At 43.6% G+C, this 23,958-nt stretch overlaps 1 protein-coding gene across 2 annotated transcripts in view; it reads right to left on the minus strand.

Moving 5' to 3' along the window:
- Nucleotides 1-23,488, minus strand: part of LOC139908569 (semaphorin-3F) — a 287,062-nt gene extending 263,574 nt beyond the window's left edge. For both annotated transcript variants that reach the window (XR_013504866.1, XM_071895320.2), the window contains exons 1-2: nt 23,247-23,488; nt 21,099-21,288 (exon numbers count right to left, since the gene is read on the minus strand). Coding sequence is in view for 1 of the 2 variants with exons in the window: in XM_071895320.2 (XP_071751421.1) it covers nt 21,099-21,246 (148 nt within the window). In the remaining variant the exon portion in view is untranslated. The remainder of the gene's footprint in view (nt 1-21,098; nt 21,289-23,246) is intronic.
- Nucleotides 23,489-23,958: the final 470 nt, after the last annotated feature.

Raw genomic sequence — 23,958 nt, forward strand, 5'->3', positions numbered from 1 at the left:
TATGTAAGAAACAAATATAACTTTCCATAACAAATTACACTAAACTATATTCATTTGCTGTGCACACAGTGCTTTGGATACATTAGAATGAAGAGCCAGTATGTATCAATACGATGTGATTACTAAGAGATTCAGAGGTTTGTCCTGGCAGTACCGTCTCAAGCGAATACTACTATGGTCCTACTGGGCCCTACATGCCCTTCCCTCAGCACACAGTGCTATGGACAGCTGCCCTCAACAGCCCCGCAGGGCCACAGGTGAAGGGTCAGAGGTCATGAAGGGTCTGGGGTGAAAGCTCATCCTGGCCCTTTACACACTTCAGCATAATGAGGATTATCTCTGGTGGTCTGGGTGCCTGCTCCAAGCTGGGTCAGGAGAGAGCACGGAGGTCAGGGGGATACTAGGGTGGGCTAGTTTGAGGAGAGGAGGAGAACAGGGAGAGATTAGGAAGACGCACCTCAGTCACCAATAAGGGGGGGGGGGGGGGGGGGGGGCACTGCCCTAGTTATGAAAAAAGAAAGCAAATACAATGAATGACATTTTTACTGTTGCCTGTTCACAAAGTAACACAAAGCTTTTGATTCAGTCCGTATAATCCTATTTCCTTTCCTATTCCTATCCTAACCTTCCAGTTTTTACAGACAAAAAACCCTTTCAGATGCCAAGAGAAATAATAAATCCATATTCATGCAGAGCTGTTAATGCCATAAAGCCCTGCCTTTCAGCAAATCAGTAAGTTGGTCTGCCAGGCTCCCTTCCTCTGCAACACTAATCCCCAGGTTTTGGAGAACATGGAAAACACTGGTTGGTTCCTTGCTTTGTTTACAAAATGCTCTATCCCAAGGCGCTGTCTGGGCCCATGGCTAGCCATTGTATGCACATGTGTTTGTGTGTGTGTGTGGGATTGGGGTCGTGCAGATGCTGCAAGCCCCTGTAATGATGATGAAGCTGTGTTTGTTGTTGTAGCTGTGCTGTAGCTGGCAGTGGGCTGGCTGGGTGGAGCTGGGGCGGCCGTGTGGGCTGACGGCGGCGGTCAGTGGTGACAACACAGGTTAGAGGGATTAGGGGAGGGCTGAATAATGAGACGGAGCTGGTGTGAATGAGTGAAAAATCCGTCTCTCCCTGGCTGACCTCTGACCTGGCACTTAGAACAAATACTCTCCCTCTGTCAGCTGCGCCAACACACACGATGGCTTCACAGAAGAATCCGTTCATGCTTTATTTATGAAGATCTGCTAATCCTCTCCTCGATCCAGTTTGTCTCCTCTTAGGACCGTTGGAAATTTGCACAGTCCCAAGTTGAGCCCAGTTGTCGATAAAGCCACATTAGATCAATTCTCCTCTCTTCCCGCTGATTTTAACCAGAATTGAACATAGCTTAATTTAAAGTGTGCCCTTGCGCTTCCTCCAGTATCAAGGTCATGGCCAATGTGGTGCTAGCCGGGGGCAATGAGAGGGGGGTAATTAGGAGGTAAATTTAGAGAGACCATTAGCGGCAAGTGTTGACTCAGGCTCCACTGGGGACAACAGCCATCTCTACCCTCTCCTGGTGTTCCACTCTCCAGTCCAGCACTGGGAATCTACTATATTCTCTCTGGTCATTTTTCACCCACAACAGCAAATGGTGTGGTAGAGGGGTGAGAATGGAGGGAGGAGTCCCGAGGGTAGAGGAGTCTGACAGCGAACCTAAGAACTTCCATTTATCAAAGCAGGCAGGAGAGAGCCATGGAAACTCGACAGAGAGCTCCTCTATACGGCCAACAGAGAGGCTGAGATCCCCTCTTCTGCTGCTGCAGGGGCAAAAAACACTCAACTTAAAACACAGTTCACACAGGCACACAGAGGCGCTCTGATGCGTATTCTAATCATGAGTTGGACAGAGGACAAAACACCCTTAGTGCATGCCCAAACCCACAAAAAACACTGACAGAGATCTCAGCTGCCAGCTTAGGTAGAGAGGAGGAGAGAAGGAGTGAGAAGTTCTCCAACATCATGATTCCCCTGAAAGAGAACAGTGAAGGAAGAACTGGGCAAGCTGGGCTATCTCAAGCACAGACGGCACATATTCCTGCTCTACAAACAACACAACTCACAGAGTGCTTCCCAGAGAGTTGGTCAATGTTTTACAAATCAGCATTACATGAATCTAAGTTAAATAGACAGCACACACAGCTGCATTACAGATGATATATGTAAGATTTCCATTACATGCATGAGTCAAATAAGTTGATATAATGATATAATTAGCAATCTTCTATAGCACCGACAAGCTGCTTTATTGGGATATTTGATTTTCTCCTGTCCCTGCTGCTTTTGAAGTGTCAATTACCAGTCTACCAGAGAAGGAGATTTTACAAAAGATTCAACCTGAAAATCCCCCGGCTAGTTGTCCAAACGAATGCACAAGGCAGTTCATTAAAACTACAGATTTTAACGTGTGTGTTTTTGCAAGCATTGGAATGTATTTTCACCACTGATTTGATGCACTGATTTGCAATGCTTTATGCTGATGATACACATTACAGAATTTCTCTTTCTATTTTATGTAGACAATCCTACAATCCTACAACCTTTAGAGACTTTCCTTTGTGTAAGGGTTGAATCATTCCTCACCCAGATAATGTTGACCTACAGCTGATACTGTGTTATGACCACAGTCTAGGCCATGGTTCTGCTATATTACATTAGCCAAAGCATTTTCTTCCTTTAGTCATTTTAAACGACCATTCGTTTGGATGACTTAAATTTAGGTGATGGCCAAAGTCAGATAAGAAAAATCCTGCTTCCTATTTCACAAAATCAGGCTTACTTATCTCCCAGTGAGGATTGATGGGGAAACGGGCCAGTATCTCACTGAAACATCTGCCATTTTCCAGCCCTGCACCAACCTCCTCAGATTGTTTTAGCGTTTCCGCCAGCCTTGTACACCATCCAGAACATTGTGGGGAGGATTCTTTGAAGGTGTTGTCATGGCAGCTCTACAGAAGAGTATTCCATCGCCATCTATCTTGAATCTCCCTCTCTATGCCTGGTTAATGCCATTTTGATTTATCTCCTAGCTTCCTCTGACACCTTCCCTTTCCTCTGGCTTGTCTGATCCTGCCAGCATCCACTAGCTCCCTGTCTGCATACCAACCCATTGAGATAACGCATGCCTATTTTTGTTGATCCCTTTCCTCCTTTCTTTAGCACCCAGCATGTCACAGGTGGAAGAAGCAGGGTGATGGGGGAATTGCATGCACGATGTGTGCAATAATGATGTATTTTGCTAGGACTGTCAGGCTTATGCTTCACCCATTAATAGTATTTAACTGTAGCATGAAGAAAGAGAGTTGTCAATAGACAGGTCTAATGAGATTCAACAAACCAACATGGAGCCTTGATAAGCTGAGCTCAAATCTGGCCCAGGACCTTTGTCGCATGTCATTCCCCCCTCTCTCTCCTAATCTGTCCTGTCTATCTCTACTGTAAAAACTATCATAATAAAGGCAAAAAGCCCAGAAAAATTATCTTTAAAAAAAGACTGAGCTCAAATGCCTTACTCTCTATTGGGCATGAAAAGAGAGGGTCAATTAGAGGTCTGTGATGTGAATATAAATCTGCCCCCAGTCCCATTAAAATGACCAGCCAGGCCAGCTAGTTTAGCTCAGGGGTCACCGGCATCTGGGAGGTTATCATACAACAAGCCACTAATGGGCGAGCGCCAGCGGCCCATCTGCCTCCCCACGGGCGTCAGAATACTGCCTGCCCTGCCACTGCTCACACCCACTTGACCCCCACGTCTCTGCTAGACAAAGGCAGGGTCACCCCCGACCAGGTACGTGTCAACAGAGAGCCCCGGTCTAGCCTCCTGCACTAATGCTGTATGACAGGCAGAGGACAACCAGATAATACTCAACAATCAGGTGGCTGGTTGTTGAGCAGCGTGGCGTGGTCTTAAGATGGGGTGTCAGAGTCAGGGCCTGCGGTGAGGGCCTGCGCATTCATCTGACAGGCTTTGTGCTCAGCTAACAGCAGATGGAAGCTTTGCCACAAAGGCTGTGACAGGCATGCATGGCCATAAGACTTAATGTTCTGCTCAAATCAGCCACCAGGGAAAAAGTTACTTCTTAAAGGAGTAAATAAACTTTATTCCTACGGAGTCTGCTGTACTGTCAGTCGCTTGTGGTGACAGGCCTACGCTGTAATTAGTGTCTCAATAGATCATTTCTAATTGAACTCTTTTACTTACGATCTATGACAGAGCTATGCATGACATGTACAATCATACGGAATATATTGATTTGCTCAACTAGTCACCACTGTAACCCATGGTTGATTGACACTTCCATGAACATGGAAGGTCAAGTTTCTCCAGAAACACACTCCCTAAAGAGAAGTCCTTTGCAAACAGATCAAACCTAACATTCCTCTAGTAATCCATTCCATTAGTGGCAGACTGTGCAGCAACAGATCAATATGGCATTGACCTAGCCAGATGATTCGGAGGATAATTACACGCAGAGCACAAACTCTTCCTTTTGAGTCTTTTAAACTGCAACCATGACCTTGGCTAAGAATAACATATTAACCAGCAACTTACCCAGAGAATTCCTGAGTAAATTCTCAAACAAAAACACACAGATAGTCCCTGACAAGTTATTACAGGTAACTCCTGGGCTGTTATTGCTTGGGAAGAGCCCAGACTTAATATTATGCTTTCCTATAGTCTGAGTAAGGCAGTTTGATCCTCAGAAACACGAGCTGTATTTTTTCATGTCTCATGTCTCGGGTTTGACTGGCTCTGCTTACACTAAGGATCCTGCATTACTGACCCCTCCCAGCACTAGCTTAAAATGTAGCAGCTTTATCTGGGTGTCTTTTAGTCTGTCTTTCACTTTGTAATCCACTAGCCCTCTCCTTAGTGACTCCTTGGTGGTGTGACCAGTCTAACGCACTAGCCTGCAGGAATTCACACTGCAGACAAACTGATTTTCAGATCAGACTGCAGGTGACATACACCAGCAATTATCAGCAAGGCTAGCGTGCAGTATCCCACTGCTTCTTTTTATCACAACCCACATTTGTGAGTACAACAGAGACATTTAAAACAGCTTCATACCCACATATACACACACACACACACACACACACACACACACACGCACACACACTCACACACACACACATTTGATTGAAAAATTGAGTGGAACGCAGCAGGAATGGTTTACTGAGAGCTAGGGGAAGAATAAAAGGTAGGAAGACCGGTGAGAATTATTGGCCGGATGCTGTGAGTGACAGCACTTTCCTGAAGGTGGGCCATTTGCTGTCTGCATGTTTGGCACGGAGGAGAGGAGAGGAGAGGAGAGGAGAGGAGAGGAACAAGGAGAAAACAAAAGAAAAGGGGGGGATGATGAGGCAGAGGGCTGTCAGTCAAGGGCATTTGTCTTTTCTTTGTGGAAGAGTGGCTGTGCGATGGAGGTGATGGTAGTGGGAACAGAGGGAGTGGCGGTGGAGGGAGACGGGACAGAAGTGGGGGAAGGGGAGGCATAAAGGAATGCAGACAGTGGGAATGCTATAGAAGATTCTTATGGAAATCGTTGGGGTTGGGAAAGAATAGACAAACTGTAATGATTGCAGTAAGAAAGTGATATGAAATCTTGTATTAATCACATACTAGTTGTAATAATACCTTTGTCCCAATAAATGTACAAATCCTCCCTGTCTGAAAATTCCCCCCCAAATTTCCCAGGTATTTTTCTACTTTTGCAGTTCTGCCATCACATGCCATCACTCTTTTTTTATGTCAGAAGGTCTCTGTGAAGATGATAATTTGACAAGGTGATAGCTGATCTTATCAGCGGTGTGAAGAAAGAGATACGTGACACAGCCATTCAACAATTGCAAAAAACATAACTGTATCATTCAGTAAACAGATGGGGTACTGAAGTGTGATCTCATGAGGCAGCAGTCTACTTAATCCACCTTAATGCTTCATGTCGCCATCAAAGTTTTGGAGGTATGCGTGTTCGTGTATCCTCTGAGAAGCACTGACTATATGACCAAGAATACCGCATGTAACGAAAACTTTTCAAACATAAATGGCCTGAATCACTTTCAAATGAGCGAGCTTCACAGAAAATAATTGCAGGCCAAAACTACCATTTACATTCCAAAAGGGTAAATGCACTTTGAATGGAAAATTTGTCATTCAAGATGAAACATGTTGGCAGCCATTACATCTTTAATGGATAATGTGAATTGTCTGCCATGGGCGGGCCCCACTCTCTCATCCTACTCTGCAATTAAAGCAATGCTACCCAAGGTCAGATTGACTGACAGGCTGACAGACCTTTAGATTACTGTCTGTTTGTGTAATCCGCAGCCTTTTTACTCCCCTTGCTGACTGACATACTCACCCCTCCCATTTAAAACACCAGCGCCTGTTGGTTTGGTGGCTTTCATGTTTGATGGACAGATGGGACATCCTACCCCATGACCCTGTGGCCTTTTTCTCACCCATGACCATAAGGGTCAGTGTGCAGAGTAGGATTGTTTAGGGGCATTTGGGAGATGATTTTGAATTGCTGCAGTTATTTCAAAAAGAAAAAAAAAACTAGGACTTCATAAATTCACTTTCCCAAGTGAATTTCTAGGGTCAACTTCCAATTCAGACTGAGGTTTTGCAGTCAAAGAGTTGGGCAAGATTGTACAGATTTGCATGTCTTGCTAAGAATGCACAAGCAAAACCGAGAGGCTTGTTCAGCAAAATAGAGACAACCAGACAGAGAAAGAGAGAGAGAAACAGATGCACAGACAAACAGTGAGACAAATTGATACAAGCACAATACAAGATAACGCTCTCTGCCCTATGCGAACCACAGCAGGGCCTCTGGTTCACATAAACTCTTCCTCTCATTATTACACAGCAATTACTGTAAACCAGGCATGAAATCAGCAAATAAGATTGCCCCTTGTTCAGATTAAGAGCTTTATCAATTATATGCACCATGTGGAACAAAAACTCTATGCAACCAAATACTAACAGCCAATCAGAAAATTGCTATAATTTCTCTGGCATGTTATTGTTGGCTGTTCTGCTCAGTGAGAGTTAGTATGCACACAACTGGAGATAGATAAGCAATGTTGAAATGACCTTTCAAACAGTCATGCACTCATAGCCAAGAATATTCTAACCCTGTTACAGAGACGGGGTTTAACTGACATTTTAGCTGTAAACATGCCTTCTGTCTCCACTTCAAGACAGATCACAAGATGACGCAACATATTCAAAACCATACTGGTTGTGTCTCAGAACCGGCCAATTATCCTATAGGATTCATGTCTTAGCTATTTGGCTTTAGGCTCACACTTACTGAAACTGAAAGATTCTCATTTACACACCCTGGTGGGAGATGCTCAGACAGGTTTGACAAAATAAAGTATTACTGGGAAGTATCTGTTTTGTTTGGAGAATGATGAGAGAGATAGAAGGATATATAGAGAAAGAGAAAAAAAGAGTAAGAGATAGAGAGGGAGGCATGAGTGATTGTTTTATCAGTTGGAAAGAGAGCAACATGCGTGACAGCGGGAGCTCTTGGTCACAGACCCTCCATCCTTAGTCAGGCGGGGTGTTGAAGACGGCCAGTGATTGCAGGGACACATGGAGGCTAAAAACCCTCTTATCTTACATGGTCATACCTTCTCATAAATCAGCGCTCCGCCATCCGCTCTGCACCGATAAGACAACCAAACACAGACTGAACCACACCAGGAATGGAGAGAGCCTTTTCTCCTATCTGCGTTTATGAGTGGTCTCTCTCTCACTCACACTCCCTGGCCTATCTTTGTTATCTGTTTTTCATCCATCAGATTTGAACAGCAGACAAGTTATTTTTCTGCTAAGGGCTTGTTTGTTTGCAGCTTGCCAGAGTTGCCTGTTCAGAAGTCTGGTTATGATCATACTAAAAATGGACAAATCATTCTGAACATTCACACAAGCTTGAGTTGGGAGTGCAGTACTATACGATCAAGTCTTTTGATCTTCATGCAATCAAGTCCTGGAATCTTGTGGAAAAATATGAAGGGACAAAGTTTTAATTTAAGCTGAATTTGCAGGGTAACTGTCGCTGCAACAGGACTATTGTGATAGCACAAGCTGGACTCCTCATGAGACCTTATCAAGAGCTTTATGATCTTATGTTTTTATGATGCTTGAATTACTGTATAGGCTTACATTTGTGAAGGACAGATACAAGCTAACGAGAATTAATATCCACAAGAAATTAAATGGTCTGTACAGACACTGATCTGATGGAAAGCAAGGTTTTTATTTTTAATTTTACAACATCAGATTTGTTGAATGAAATTTAAAACATTCAGTGCTAGCCATCACTTTTACCCTGGATTGAAAAATCCTCTTCCTCTAACTTGATTCATCAAGTTCTCTTCCCTCCTTTTCTTGCAACATCACTGTGTATTCCCAGCTCAGTGAGAAAAAGCCTGCATGTTATTGTACCAGCCAACTGCAAAAAACATTGCGGTTCTCAGGTTTCCTGGAGAAACCATCAGCAACAAAGAACAATGCAGTTCACCGCTACAGTGCACAGCGCAGTGTAGCAGCCAAGAAACCTGAAGTCACTGTTGTTTTTATGGTCTAATTTGCCCATAATGCAATGGTTTGTGACAAATTAATCATGCATAGATAGCTTAATAGGACAGTGTAATCCGGCCACGGTAGTGAATAGGCAAATTTCACGCTGTGCAGTGTGCACCAATCCTGTGTGCAACACTGGTGTAATCAACTGTCTTAGGCTAATGGATTGCAGCCTTTTTAACTTTCTAAAGGCGATTACATATGAACAAACCATTATTTAGTCCATAGATCTTCCCTACGGCAAAAGAGATTTTTTTGTTTCCTCTGTCTGATTCTCAGCTGAGGGGACCACATTAAAACTAGATCTGTCAGCCGTGGACTGCTGAGAAGAGTTAGTGCCTCTGTGTTCTAGACACATTTGTGCCAGGAGGTGCTGCTTGCTATAAGCCTCCTGAGGGCTGCCTGCCTGTAGTCTTCCATCACTGTAGTGTGGCTTAGCACATAGTCCAGAGGAACACATCAATTCATCCAACATGAAATCCTACAGATCATGAAAGCACCGGATCACAGCCAAGCTTTCAGTAATGATTGTTTCAGCATTTGTGCCAAGAAGAGGAAAAGTGAGGGAGATGAGAATGACGAGAGAAAGAGAGAGAAAGAGAGAGAAAGAGAGAGAGCAGAGGGAGGTAGGGAGAGACAGAGATGCTTTTAGTATGAATGCAGTGCCAGTGTTGTATGCCACTCCTCCTCCGCTTCCCCTGGGACATGAATGAAGTAAATGAATGATGGACCCTGCCCACACAAACGCCCCTCTTCTATTGAGACCAAGCAGTCCATTCACCGGGATGAGTGAGGCGTCGACACCAACAACAACAATAACAACAGCAACATAGGAGGCCCTTGCTCCTATTTCTCATTCATACATATGTATGCAGTCACACACACAGACACACACACACACACACACATGGCACAGATACCACGGACAACATTGCCAACATACCATTAGGGACACCTAGAGAGGGTTCCTGAGAACAGGGCGGACTAACAAAGCTGGGAGGCAAAGGGGAGTGAACAGGGCAGGCATGGGGGAAATCTTGGCATCATGTCAATGCAACCGCCACAATAATCAGGGATGAGAGGCCATCTCCTCCCCTCACAATCAGCACATTATCAGCGGTACAGAAAACCCATCAGTGCATGAACCCAGAAAACAAGGCCTTGAAACCTCATGTTCCACCACATTCTCCCCTTCCTCCTCCTCCACTCCTCTGCTCTCTGTTGTTCCTCCAGGATGGGGTGGGTTCAAGGGGTCCCAGCCCACACAGGAGTGATGTCAGAGGTCTAAGTGACACCCCAACCTTCAAACTCACTCAGACATTACATGCCTAAAGCCACAGTAGCGGTGGAACATAGGGAATACAAATCTGTTTGAATCGAGAGAAATCTGACGTTGAGGGCTTTACCATCTACGAAGCTTCACATCTATAGCCTGGAAAGTGGACTTTGTAATGAAGTTAGGATTTGACTGAAGCTCAGTTTTCACCAATTATACATGCTGCAGAGAGAATATTGCAGAAGTGAGAACAATCAGGAGTGACTGGATGTAAGTGGTGCTGAATGCTGACAACCAGCAAAACACTTGCCCCTTTTATTCCATTCACAGATGGATATTGATATTCTTCTACCTGGTGGGTATATTAGAGAAGGAAGTATACGTTGCGCCAAGAACTCATTCTGGGCTGAGCATAGCGCTGAGGGAGAGAGGGTTGTAAGTAAATGGTGAAATACAGCTCTGACAGAGGCGGGAGGAGGAGGAGGAGAGGGGGAGGAATGTTCCGGCGTTTCTAATCCAACAGTGAAACACCGCTATAGGATCCTCCCACGGGATCATGGTCGGGCTCAACCACAGGCCTAATCACTCCCATAATCACGTAGACAGCGACTTGGTCCTCATCCAACACACGCACACACTCACACACACACACACACACAGACACACTCACAGAGGGCTGATAGACTAAAGTCTGAATCTCCCACACCTGCGTCTGGCTGAAAACTTTCATGAGGGCTGTGGGGGTTTGAGGTTGCCCAGCTTCTGTCTCAACACAAAAACAACACTGACCTTTCATTTAGGAATGACTAAAAAGAAAGTTTCCCATCAGGCTTTGCCAAACTGGTATGTTATGAGGTACTTTGATCGCAATAGCACTCAGCGAAAAGAAATATTTGTACAAGTTCGTACTTTGGCATCCAACCATTTTGTATCGTCAGTGAATAGATGTATGGTTCAGACGGCACTTCAGGCTTCAGCCCAAATGTTCTCCCATACCAAATGATTTAAAGCAGTTGTTCTACGACAATTTGTGTGACAATTTGTAAGTGTGAATACAGTCAGCGGGCTTCATTGACTTTTACACTGGACCTTGCAGCGAGGGGGTATGTGCTGAGGTTACTGTCGGGGCATTGGCAAGGAGCTGAACTGTGGAGGCAGCCGGAGCACTCACCAGCTGAGGTAAACCATCTCAACCAACACTCATACATAGCTAATGGGAAACAGACACACAATTTGTTCTGAGTATGCCTTCGTGCACCCACACTCCCCCTTCTCCCTCTCATCCTCCCATCCCTCCATCCATCCACGCCGGTCTGGCTGAGATAGCAAACCTGACACTGATGCCCTGTAGTCCATTAGCACTCTCACAGTCCTCTCTAAGTCTGCTCTATCGCTCCTTTCACTTTTTCATCCACTCGCCCTATCTTCCCGACAGTCCCCGCTTCTAGTCCCTCGCTCCTCATCTATGACTCCCAATCGCTCTCTCTCTCCCTCTCTCTCTCTCTCTCTCTCTCTCTCCTTCCCTTCCTCCTATTCCCCATGGATGTTCTCTGAGCTGAAACAGGATGAGCTCGACAGTTCAACATGTCCTTCTCTGTCCACGGGGAGGAGTACCAGCCTGCACTCATGTCAAATTCATGTAACATTATTGTGATGGGGCTGAAGAAAATCCCCTTAGACAGGCCATCTTTCTCCACCTGATACCAACAAAAGCTCCATAGATAACTATTTTCCACCCTCTCCTCCCATGCTAAATTCACTATCATTCTCAAGACATGCCTATTGACACTGATAGCACAGCCCAACTGTTGTCCTCTCCCAATCAGGCCTCTACCTCCAATGTCTCCTCCCTGTCCAGCTTCTGTCTGACTCTGGGGACAAAGCATAAGCCATTGACCTTATTCACATGGCGGCCATTTTGAACACTTTGGGTGGGAAATCTACCTGGAAGAGCAAATACAGCTATGTCCTACTGTTCTGCACCAAGATGCATCAAACACTCATCATTTCACAGATTCCCCACTGAAAAACTGAATGGAAATTAATGGATCTGGAGGGATATGTTCACATTTTAATATATTTGGCCCATTATTGCTAGCTTATAGGTAGCTAGTTGGTTGGACTAAAGCTAGCTAACTGTCCTGCTATATTCAAGCAGTTGTTGTGATTGTTGTTGTTTTATAGCAGTTAGGTCTCTGAAGTAACACCAGTTTTATATGCCAATTTTTCAGGTATGTTTCCCACCCTGAAGGTTCAAAATGTCCACCATAAGGTCAATGGCATTGCAGTAACAAGATCCTACCACTGACAGACAAATAGTAATGAATGATAGGTGTCTGGGTAAACAAGTTGAGAGGCGCCCTTGACCCTGTGTCTCCTTAATTTCAGTCCTGGCCGCTAACCCCCGAGGAGCAGGGCCACATCTGGAGAGCAAGTCCTAATCCTTCACTTTCTCACTCACTAACCATCCAACCCACCCACACAATTTGTAACTTTACAAGATCGTATCAGATCCTTATCAGAGTTCATCGTTTTAGCAAATTCATTTTCCAAGTCCTCATTTGTCTTAACTAACTCTTGTTCTCGACGCCGGCTTATTTCTGGATTTTCTGTGAGCAGACGAGACAACAGACGTCAGGGGAAATAAGCACAAGGCTGTGATTGCATTCCACCTCTCCTCTGTGGAGAGAATCATTTGAACCCGATTTGGTTTGTAAGGAGTGACAGGTAGATGCTGCTATGGCAACCAAACCAAAGCAGTGTCATATATAGCTCTTTACAGAAGCTCTGCAAGTGCGCCTGCACATACACAAACACAGACACACACACACACACACACACACACACACACACACACACACAGACACACACAGACACAGGCACATGGACTTGAGGAGATGAATATTAAAATACCCTTTCTCATTCCTCTCTGTCACTTTGAATCTTAAGAAAAACGCTTCTTGTGAAATCCATTATCATTTCGCTCTCTAACTCTGTCCACAACAACTGTCGTCCTCCTCAACCCCCCCGCCTCTTCTGTCCTCCTCTGCTCCTCTGCAGGTAGTAAGGTTGATCACAGCCTGCATAATAATCTGCTTCTAATAACGACTAAAATCATACCTCTAAAAGTAGGGACTCTGTAAAGTGCTCAGAAGCTCCACAGACACAATTACAAAGGCTACACTAACCAATTAACTACATGAACCACTCCAAGCACTTGGATACTTGGATACCTGAAACATTAAATGCACTTCTGTGGTTCTTTTAAACCAGGAAAAATAAAATTGACATCAGTCTGATGTACCACTGAGGCCTAAGCCTATTTTTATCCTGTCTGCCACATTTCGATCAAAAAAATTGGCTGCAGCAGAGACCAAGAGACGTGGACACAGACACACACGCAAGCATGTACACACACACGCACTGTCTCTCTCACACACCCAGTCCCATTCCCACACACACACACACACACACACACACACACACACACACACACACACACACACATCCATCACAGTGTAGCTGTCTCTCACTCCCTGCTGAGTGTTGCCCCCCTTTACACAGCAGAGAGAGAAATGGAAGGGCTATTTATCAAGCCTGCCAAAGCATCTCCCATGTGAAGAAAACTATCATCTACATATGTATGATATCATTCTAACTAAAAACACTTTATACAGCATGTTTTGAAGACTGCAGTCTGGGAAACGCATAAATGGTTTCTCTTGTTCTTCATGGGTGATCAGAGTAGTAGGAAGAGAAAACTTCCCAGGAAGCACACATGCATGAAAATATAAATTCATCAAGGCACATATAAGGTCAGCATCTTAAAACATTATGCCATCAGTGGAAGTGCTCCTGGGAGCCACGAGGTAATGGGGAGGAAAACTGTTGAAAAGTAAAATGTGGACAAAACACAGAAAAGGGGAGTAAAGACAGATTGAGTGTGAGAAATTAGGCGAGAATCTTAACTGTATAGTGTATGAGTGGATTTGACATGACAGGAAGAGAGTTACTTGCACCAACAGCAAACTTTCCCTCTTCTGTTCACCTTGCTCTATTATCTCTCTCTCTCCTCGTTCCACTCTGTTTCTGTTTGTGAGGTTTAACAGTGTCCTCTCCACACCGTACCATCAGGCCTACACTGCAAAAATCTCCATCTTAACAAGTCTGTTACTGAGTCCTAAAATCCTAATTTTCTTAAAACAAGTAAAGGAAACTGCCTGGTGAGATCATTTCACTTGTTTCCAATGCAAATCAACTTGTTCCAAGAATTTAGTAGAATCAAGTGTCATTTTATTGATAGTAGTGCAGTGATCTGCTTTATTCATTTCTAGAAAATTCCCGAAACAAGTGAAACTGCATTGGAAACAATGCATCTCACCTCACTGGCAGAATTTTTTTCTTGGTTTAAGAAAAATAAGGTTTTTTGCAGTGTATAGATTACAAATAATGGAGTGACATGGGACGAGCATCCTACAGAACCAGTGTGCCCACTTGGTCCAAAAAAGACTTCAGGTCCCACAGTGACCGAACTTCCACACCGTTGTCAAGGAGACTATATTGTTTGGGTGTTGCTGTCTAGACCTAATAATCTACAGTCCTTGAGTGGTGAGGAAGACAGGCGGATCCTGAGAGGACTAGATAAGTAGATCTGCTCTTCCCCTGTACAGATAATTAAATCTATGATTAAAATGCCTAATGGCTAAAGATTGGAATAATAAATAGCAGAGTGATTATGATTTCATTTGGATGTTGTGCATTTCTGTCACCGCAGGGAGAGATCCCAGCATGATTAAGTACTTAGTCATGGGCCCAAGTTGCCGTCGCCTGCTCAGAAGAAATATTCACATCGGAGCGAACTGTCTGCTTTTCATTTTCAATCCTGTCCCTTGCACTAGTTTATATTTGCATTTCTCCCTTTTAATCTGTGACATCATTTAAGGATGGTGAGCCAGCAATTTATAGGGTGAGTTTGACTGAAAAGGGCTGAATACACAGTGGAGACACATTATTTTCTTTCAAGCCTGGGATCCAACTTACCGCTGCACTTACTGCACGTTCACAGAGCCGGTATGTGAAACCTTCCTTTGCCCTCAGAGGCATATATGTCCACCCACACCTCCCTTATACATTCCCCTGCTCCCTTCTCGTTGTGCCCTCCATGCACCCTCTCACCCCCTCTGAAGGAAAGTCGGGGCACTTCAGAGACCCCCTCTCCCCTTTCCCCTTTTGAGTGTGCTAAAACAGTGCGCCCCTGCTGTGGGCGGCATACTGGGTGCTCTCCTCCCTTGACTCACACTGCCAACCTCTTATCAACAAGCAAATAGAGAGGGTGTGAGAGTAGAGTAAGGGAGAGGAGGAGGACAAGGCGGAGGAGGAGAGGGAAATAAAAAGAGAAAGAAACAGAGACAGGAAGGACACTATATTTAGCACGGGAGCTGTCACCTTCTGTTTTTCTCTCCTGAATAATCACAGTTTGACAGCATGTATCCTGCAGAGCAGAGGTTGCTGGGATGTAGTACCCCCCCACCCCCTCCACCAACACCATCTCTGGAGAGAAGGTAGCAAAGTATTATAATAATAATTGCTGCAGGCTTGCGTGCCACAGCCACCACACACTGTTCTGCTGAAGCATTTTTCGGCGCCCTCACATTCTCTAATGGAGATAATGGGGAAAGGTTGTAGTTCTGAACTACTGACTGTTGATGGGCACAGTGACGTATGGATGCTGCATACCAGGCAAGCACAATGACCAGCAATATGGCCGACAGACATTTATAGAAAACCCAAAACATTCTGCATTCCAGGATTTCTCAGATTCTGTTATGCTTAAGTTGATGTTGCTCAGTAAATGGCTGTGACAAACCTGTTTCCCTTTATAGTAAACTGAGGATGTTTATCTGCTGGGAAAGTTGTAAACAAGCACAACTGGTAGGTAGAGGAGTGAGAGGAAGGGAGTGGTAGAAGGATGTGAATTAAATATGATATGACATGGTATGTATAGAGTGGATCAAACAGCACAGGGTGGCATGTGCAGTATAATTTAGACAGTTTAAAGAGCTTATTTGCACGTAGGAAGATGTGAAAGAGCAGTATCTAACAAGTATTGGGCTTGTTACTGAAAAAAAATAACACATTACTCATTACTCATTTCAAAAGTATTGTTATTACTTCCTTTATTACTCCCTATGAGCATTCACTTGATATGCTACTTCATATTACTTTTCCATTCCCCAAAATTGTTGGTTGGTGTCCCACATTACCTTAAAAAATTGGGATAACCCAACTGCCTCCGCTGTGACTCATGAGGGAAACTAAATAACGTTGATGTCCAATGTTCTGTCATCCTTCGGCTCACAATCAAAGTGGTGGGAATACTTCCCACCGGACGAAGTAGGCTAAACTTTTCTCTGCCATTTCTCATCCAAACTTAACTGAGAGGACGATGACTGGTTTATTTTATTCTCATTACATGCCAGCAATCAAACAACCAGGTATATTTCACTCCAGTCCCTGTGAGCTAGGCTTGATTTGCCAAGAGAATGCAATGGGAAAGGAGATAGAGGTCTGCTAGGCCTTGATGCAATGGACAGTAATGGTTGTGAAGTAATTATATTACAGTATGTAACACAGGGATATTTACACGATATTTAACAGAAGAAGAAAAACAACGAAGATGAAAAACAGCCTTTTCACACAGATGTGCAAAAAGGTCTCATTGTGTTTAACGTCTCTGACAATGCATGTATAAAATGTAACGTAATGTGTAATGTAGCTGTTTCTCTGATCTGATGATATGGCTAATTAATGACATTAACTCTGAGCTGAATAGCAAGGTGGGATTCTGGGTTAAGAGAACAATGTAATCACAGACTGAACCCAGACGTCATCTCCCCAGTGATTAGACAATCACAATAGCTTATATCAGGGGCTTGGTTTCATGCAGCCTGCTCACCTTTGTTTAAAGGAGACAGATCAAGACAATTGAAGCAGACAGTGGATGTGTGCCTAAAAGACACCTTTTTATGTCTGTGGGAGTGGTACAGGCAGGAGCCTTGTCTGGCAGGTATGTGTGGACTTCACTGGCCAGACTACGGAGACACCCTGGGTAGGTAGGAGCCAGCGTTGTCTGCTGGCAGACAGGTTAGCTGTGGATAAGCTTTCAGCAGCTCATTGATCGCTGAGATCCTCAGTGTGGTGTGGAGGGCAAGGCTTGGCTCAGGCACTTAGCTCTGTCTCCAATGTCACAATTATATAAGAACCTCGCAGCCTGGGAGAGATGTGAGGAGATAAACTTTGCTTTGGCATCTCTCTAACAATCTCTGTGGAAAAGGTGTCCGCCAACCATATTACAGAGCGCTCTCTCTCTCTCTCTCTCTCTCTGTCTCTCTCTCTCTCTCTCTCTCTCTCTCTGACACATGCACACAAGCTTAAAGACTTAAACACATATTACTATATTGCTTTCTCTTTCACTAGAGAAGTCAAAAGGACACCAAAAGCACCACCTGCATAGAAGGAATTTGCATTGATATCACTTGTTGAAGACACAGGTCTCCCCACATGTCTTCTACACATATCTGCCTATAGAACCTTAATCTACGGTGAGAGATAAGGTCTATTGTTGCAGAGTCAAAAATAGAACTAAGAGTTCAAACTTAGTAGCAGCCTTATTATTCACAGAATAAAGAAGCAGAGGACATCTTGCCGTTTCTGATCTTATGTCTAATATCAGGAGAGGTGCGCCAACTGTCAACTCTTTACAATCGTGTATCCATTACACGAGAGAGAAAGACTGCTATAGGGAGAACGTGATAGAGAGCAGAAGCTAAAGTAACCTTAAGATTCTTTCAGAGAAATTGTCCAATTACAGGACTGTCTGGCTTTGTCTTTTCTCTCCAGGCTTTCTTCCCCAAAGCCAGCCTTGTACCCAGGTGTTTCACCCTGAACTAAAGGCAGAAGGAAAACAAAAGTTAAACACTTTCGAATGTGACTGAAGATTAGCGTAACAAGCTATTACCTGTTAATATGCTCCCATTCTCCCACAGTGCGGGGGCAGTTAACCTCGGGTGTGACTGGCTCCTGTTTGAAGGGTCACAACCTCCCCGAGCCCCACGCCCTAAAATAGCATGTGATTATAGACCCTGTTTGAAAGTAAATATAGGAGTTCTCTGCCTCATTCGGTCCGTATGTAAAACAATACACCTACTTAATCACACAAAGATGGTCCTTTGTTTTTGTTGTAATATTGGAATACCATGGCTACACTATCTCTCTGTCAACTATTCATCTGCTCTTGCAAAACCAAAGTTATCTTCATAACCCATCGTACGCCTCTGAGTTAATGTACTGAGGAAAAGGGTGTAATGTAGAATTTTACCATGTATGTACGTGCTGTCGGTGCGTTGCATTCCGCTTTTCTAGAAAAATACGCAATCTATAGTTACGAGAGATGGATGGTTGCCTGGTGTGCTGTGGAGCATGTGTCTGTGCTATGTCTCAACTCTTTTCTAGTTGGGGTAGATGATCTATCCTTATGAGCTTTGAATGGACATTCCTTTGCTCTTAGCCGCTGCTTGCTCTCTTGGCCCTTATCACTGCTAATAACTCAGCCTGGCGCTAACACACTCAATAGCTACTTTAGGAACCTCATTAGACAGAAATATCAGCTGTTGCCCTTCAGTTTATGATGTCCTCTAATAAAACTGGCAGTAAACATTTACTGAAAACTATTGTAAAAAGGCAATCCTTTGGACACGGACCTTAAATGTTGAACAAAGAATGAACAAACTTCCTCTGCTTACTATAAATGATTAATCAACTTATATCAACAAAATCTGTATAATTGTGCTCAAGTAACATAAGCATAAACTATACACAAAATACCAGAGGACAGGCTTTCCTTAGTCTTTGTAGAGAAATGAAACATGAGCTGTTGTGCCACAGTGATGTTGTGTGGTGGCTATAGCATGTGATGTGATTCTCTCATTTGGTCAATCTTTTAGTATGTAAATCCTTAAGCTTTTAGTCATGCAGTGTAGGGCTTTTCTTTGCTTAGAAAAAATGACATAAGATAAAGGATATAAAAACCTTAGATCAAAATAGACACATTTGGAAAGTAGGGATTTTAAAAGGCAGTAAACTAATCTGACTTCTCAAAAATTATGGAATTTCTAAGTAAGCCTTTATAAGGCAGGGGGCCACACTGACAAATATTAGTCATGCAAGTCCTAATACAGTATCATACTACACTACTACATTACCTCTTCCCTTTAAAGAGCGTTTAAAATGAATTTATTCTATCTGCCTCTAGCTTTGTGTGTGTGTGTGTGCGTGTGTGTGTGTGTGACCCTTTGTCTGTTGTTCAAGCTGTCATCTTCTTTGTTAGAAAGAGAGGATCAGAAAAGCCAAGACAAGGTCTAGGTTCTCCTGTGGCCAGGGTTTGGATGTCAGCCAGCAGCAGCTAAATCGACTCTACCAGCTTTACAAAATGTAAATAATGAGTGAAAACTGGTATTATGAAGCCTTTATGGCTAAACATGTAACTCTGGGTCATAGACAGAAGCAAACAGCACAGTTAGTGGTTTTATTTGCCAAAACAGATTCTACCAGCTACTACATTTGGTAAAATCATGAGTTACTATTACAAAATAATGTGGAAAGTCTTTGCATGCATGATCCAGAGGTAAGCTGGGGCTGTGGCTTCTTTCAGCATCAAAACTGAAATGCTTATTAAAATCAGTTGGATTATGTTTTCAAGAGGCACTTATTAAAATTCAGCCAAACCTTAATGCCAGCACTAGACATGTATTATGAAACTTAAAGCCAATTATTTGGTTAAGCACGCTGGCCCATAAAATATTAATAAAGGCACATTTAAGAGCAATTCCCAGCAGCATAGTGCAAAGCTAATACAATTAGGAAATGCACAGCTTATGTTAAATTCTAGTCGCCAACTATCTGAAGTTGCTCTGTGAGGCATAAAGTAACCTCCAAAACCAATTAAAAACAAAAAGGAACTCAATTAAAAGAAATAGAAAATAAATGAACAATTTTCTACCGAGTAAATGTGAGACCAGTAGACTGTGAAATCCAACTCGATTAGAGAGAGTGAGAGAGAGAGAGAGAATGTGAGAGAGAGGGAGAGAAAACAGACAGGTAAGCAAAAAACTGTGGAAGAAGAGGAGAGACTGAGAGACGGCAAGTCTTCATTGCCAAAGAACTGAAAGGTCTATAATTTAAGCTTATGTCCTCTTCAGTGTAACAATACATAGCCCATGACATGAAGTCATAAAAAGTGAATTAGAGCAGATAAATCCTTCCTGATATTCCAGGATCTACTGGTGCTTTTCACAGATGTAGAAACAGTGCTTGACAGATCATACACAATATAAGCATGATTCACCTCAACATTGTTCACTGCATAAATTTGACTTCATTAATAATTCCAATTCAGTGTTCATAACTGTTCATATTCCACCAGATGCATGGTTTATGCATGGATCAAGATCTGAAGTGTCACCATGCGAGAGGATGGGGATTTTAACTCATCAGAGGCTTAATGAAGTCTCCTCTGCCTCGAGCTGCACCGGCAGGTAAACCTCATGAGCTTCACATGTACTACGCTGGAATGACAAAGCACCGGAGACAGCAGCACTGAGACCTATTTTAAAGGGACAGTTCAACACACACAGGGACTCATGTGGCACTGAGAAACATCCATAACGTGCTGGGCCGGCGCCCCGAGCATGTGCCCAGCCAAGTGTTAAATCTGACTTGATTTCAGAAGGGAGCCGAGGTCAGACAAAGCCCTGTTTGGGGAACTAATGGCAGCCAGACGCTTAAATGAAGACATATTCTCTGGCTCTGAATAGCAGGGACAATCAGCAGCACCTCTCGTCATCCCTCTCATCGCTCCCCTCTCTCGGGGCAGACAATCAAACTCTCTGTTGCGCAGTGAGGGGACAAACTCCAGGCTTGCCAAGCCATGGATTTAGTTGGCACTGACACCTTACTCTTTCCAATTATCCCACAAGACAAAAAAAAAAGAAAATTTTACTGCCTGAAAAGTGACTGTAATAGTAGTAATCAAATCTATATGTCCTTAAAGCTGCAGAGACGTAGAGAACGACACAAACTGGGTCACAGACACGGTGTGCATTTGGAGCCAATAGTGTGAGAGCGCCTTACCTTTGAAGGACAGGAAGACCCGGGGAGCAGAGAGGGGCTCGTTGGAGGCGGGCAGCGTCCCGGATGCCCCGGATGCCCCGGATGCCCCGGATGCCCCGGATGATAAGGCCAGCAGGGCCAGCAGCCAGCACAGTTTGTCCCACAACATTGTCCCTCTGTTTCTGAACAGAGGAGATGCAGAGTCCAGGAGCTGAGGGACAGAAGGGGGTGGGGCGTCAAAATCAGAGACACGACTACTGGCCTTTACACTTACAACTGACAGACCACCCCAACTGCAACACCTGACTCTCCCTCACTGCCTGGAGAACTGAGCTGCAATAATACACCCACTCTTAAAAACAGTAAGTAGTTTTAGTGTAGTTTCAACCACTGAGCTTAACAGCAGCCTACACTCACAAGACAGAAAGTCAACCAGACACTGAGCAGTAAAAGGTCCTAGACACTGTGCTAAGATTTGGATCACTTTATGTTCAAAAATGATTTTTTTGTGAATATTCATGAATGGATATTTGTAATTAGTATAGAGGGCATCAAAGACACACAATGTTTAAAATAAATATCAGGTATTCTTTCACTCCTTTATGCACTATGTAAGTAGGTAATGATATTGGCCAGGTACCTTAACCTCCACTAAAAGAATCGTTAAGGGCTGCAGGAGTCTGGCAAGAAACTCTTATAGGGCAGAATGTAGTTTTCACATCAGATACTCTATAAATAATCATTGCTGGCTCTATGTTCTTCCTCTCAATGCATTTCATATCAATCCTGTGACGACTCATTATAATACTCCTTCCCTAAACGACTGTTGATGGTGTTTTCTCCTTTGTGCTACAGGGCAGCCCTGCTCTGAATGGACGGAAGCTCCAGTGTCAGAGCGCCAGAAGAAGCAGCGCTGCCTCACTCTGCCGATCCTCACGCCCAGTGCTTTCCATGAATAGTGAAACAAAACGCATTTGTGAAAGCAGCAAATACCTGGTCCAATCGAGAGTGAATCATATGAGTCAAGAGTTATATAGCCTACTCATTATTAGTCTATACATAAAGCGAGATAAGCTGAATTTATGAGCTATTTTACCAATAGGGAGCTCAATCGTTACGCCTGGCGCGCATAAATCAGTGTTCACAAATTAAAGCACAAAGCGCATCTATCCCCAATTCTATGGTAGGCTACAGTCCGGACTACAAACGGGCTGTAGGCTAAATAATAACATAACATACAAGTATCTCTAGACTTTCCAAGTTTATCAGCGGGGACGAGGTTAAATAACTTTGCGAAACACCACCACACAAAACTTGATGAAGACAATATCTGAGCTTATTTGCAGGGTTTTTAGACATTTAAAGCTATAAGGTTTTGCTATAATCGCCCATGCATGGCATTGCTCTACTTGTAAACGTGGATCAACAGGGTATGAGGTCAAACAGCCACTCGGGGTCTTAGGATCAAGTTCCGCATTAAGCCCCCAAGGCAGACCTGACTCCAAAGACCAATAACCAAAATAAAGCGTGACTTGGCTTTAAATTATAAGGGCATGCATGAACCATGCCTCATTTACCTGGGACTGGGAATAGTATAGTATTAGGGAGTAGAAAGGAGTAGCTTATCCTAATATTAACAGTGAAGAGTAGATTACAATCTGAAACTACAACATCACAGCAAAAACTTTATAGACACACACACACTCACACACACACAAACCACACACACACACACACACACACACACACACACACACACACACACACACACACACACACACACTGAGAAGCAGCCACTGTTCTTGCAGTTTGAAATAAAGAAACTAGCCAATTACCGCAAAAACTGACTTGCTTAGGACGCCTCCCAAGTGCAATAAAATAAGGAATGGAAATATAAAAAAAACTCTTAAATACGAACGAGTTAGTGATCATGATATCACTTAGGCTACGCCTTTCAAAACATTCAAGGCAAAATTATTCTACTGAACTTTAAAAAAAATAAAAAATAAATAAATAAAATGCATTATTGTCCAGTAATTTACTGCACATGCAACACAGGCATTGCTCGACTCCAGCACCTAATGTGGCTTCCCATTGTTTTATTAGCTCATCTGTCTCAATAGAATTTGACTTGACTGGTATAAAAAAATCAATAGTATTGCGACCTACCTTTTAGTTATGTCCACGTGATATTATATTAATACTGGTCAACATTTAGAACCCATTCATCCGGATCCTTTGAGCTCCTCTGTCCGCACACTGTAATATCAATGTATCCGCCGCAGATCCCGCGATTATCCAAGAGCCAAACAAAGCTTGGATTTAAATTAACTTGACACAACCACCTTGACTTGAAGTGATCTCATCAATAGACTCTGTATTTTCCCACTAAGTTAGGTCAGAACAAAGAGTTGTTCCCTCAGATGACAGAAGTGCTGGAGATTCAGCTGTGCGCAGCGGCGCTCAAGTCAGTAGTGAAGGGAAGAGGCTTCTGCAGGTGGATAGACTGAGGTCCGCCGGCGGTAGACACACCCATGGGGAGGGAACTTACCTTAGCATCCGAGGGCTGCGTCCCGCCCCAAATTTTACCTCCTTACCGTACAGGTGGGGTATAAAAGGTAGGCTACGCTTAAATGTGATAGAAGAGAACATGCAAGCAGTAAAACGGTAGCATGTTCTATCTTTTGTTTTTGGATCCAGTTTGTCTTCGTCAGCAAAAACTAGAGATAAAAGTAGTAGTGCAACAAGCAAAGTCATGCAAATTCCATTTTCTCTGCTGAAAATGAACACTCAGCGTTCCCTTTCCCATTTGATCGGGGTTTAAAGAATACCCCTATAATTATTTTATTACACAATACAAAATATACACTGTAAGTTGATC

Source organism: Centroberyx gerrardi, chromosome 5, assembly GCF_048128805.1.
Source record: "Centroberyx gerrardi isolate f3 chromosome 5, fCenGer3.hap1.cur.20231027, whole genome shotgun sequence".
In the NCBI taxonomy this organism is placed as follows: Eukaryota; Metazoa; Chordata; class Actinopteri; order Beryciformes; family Berycidae; genus Centroberyx; species Centroberyx gerrardi.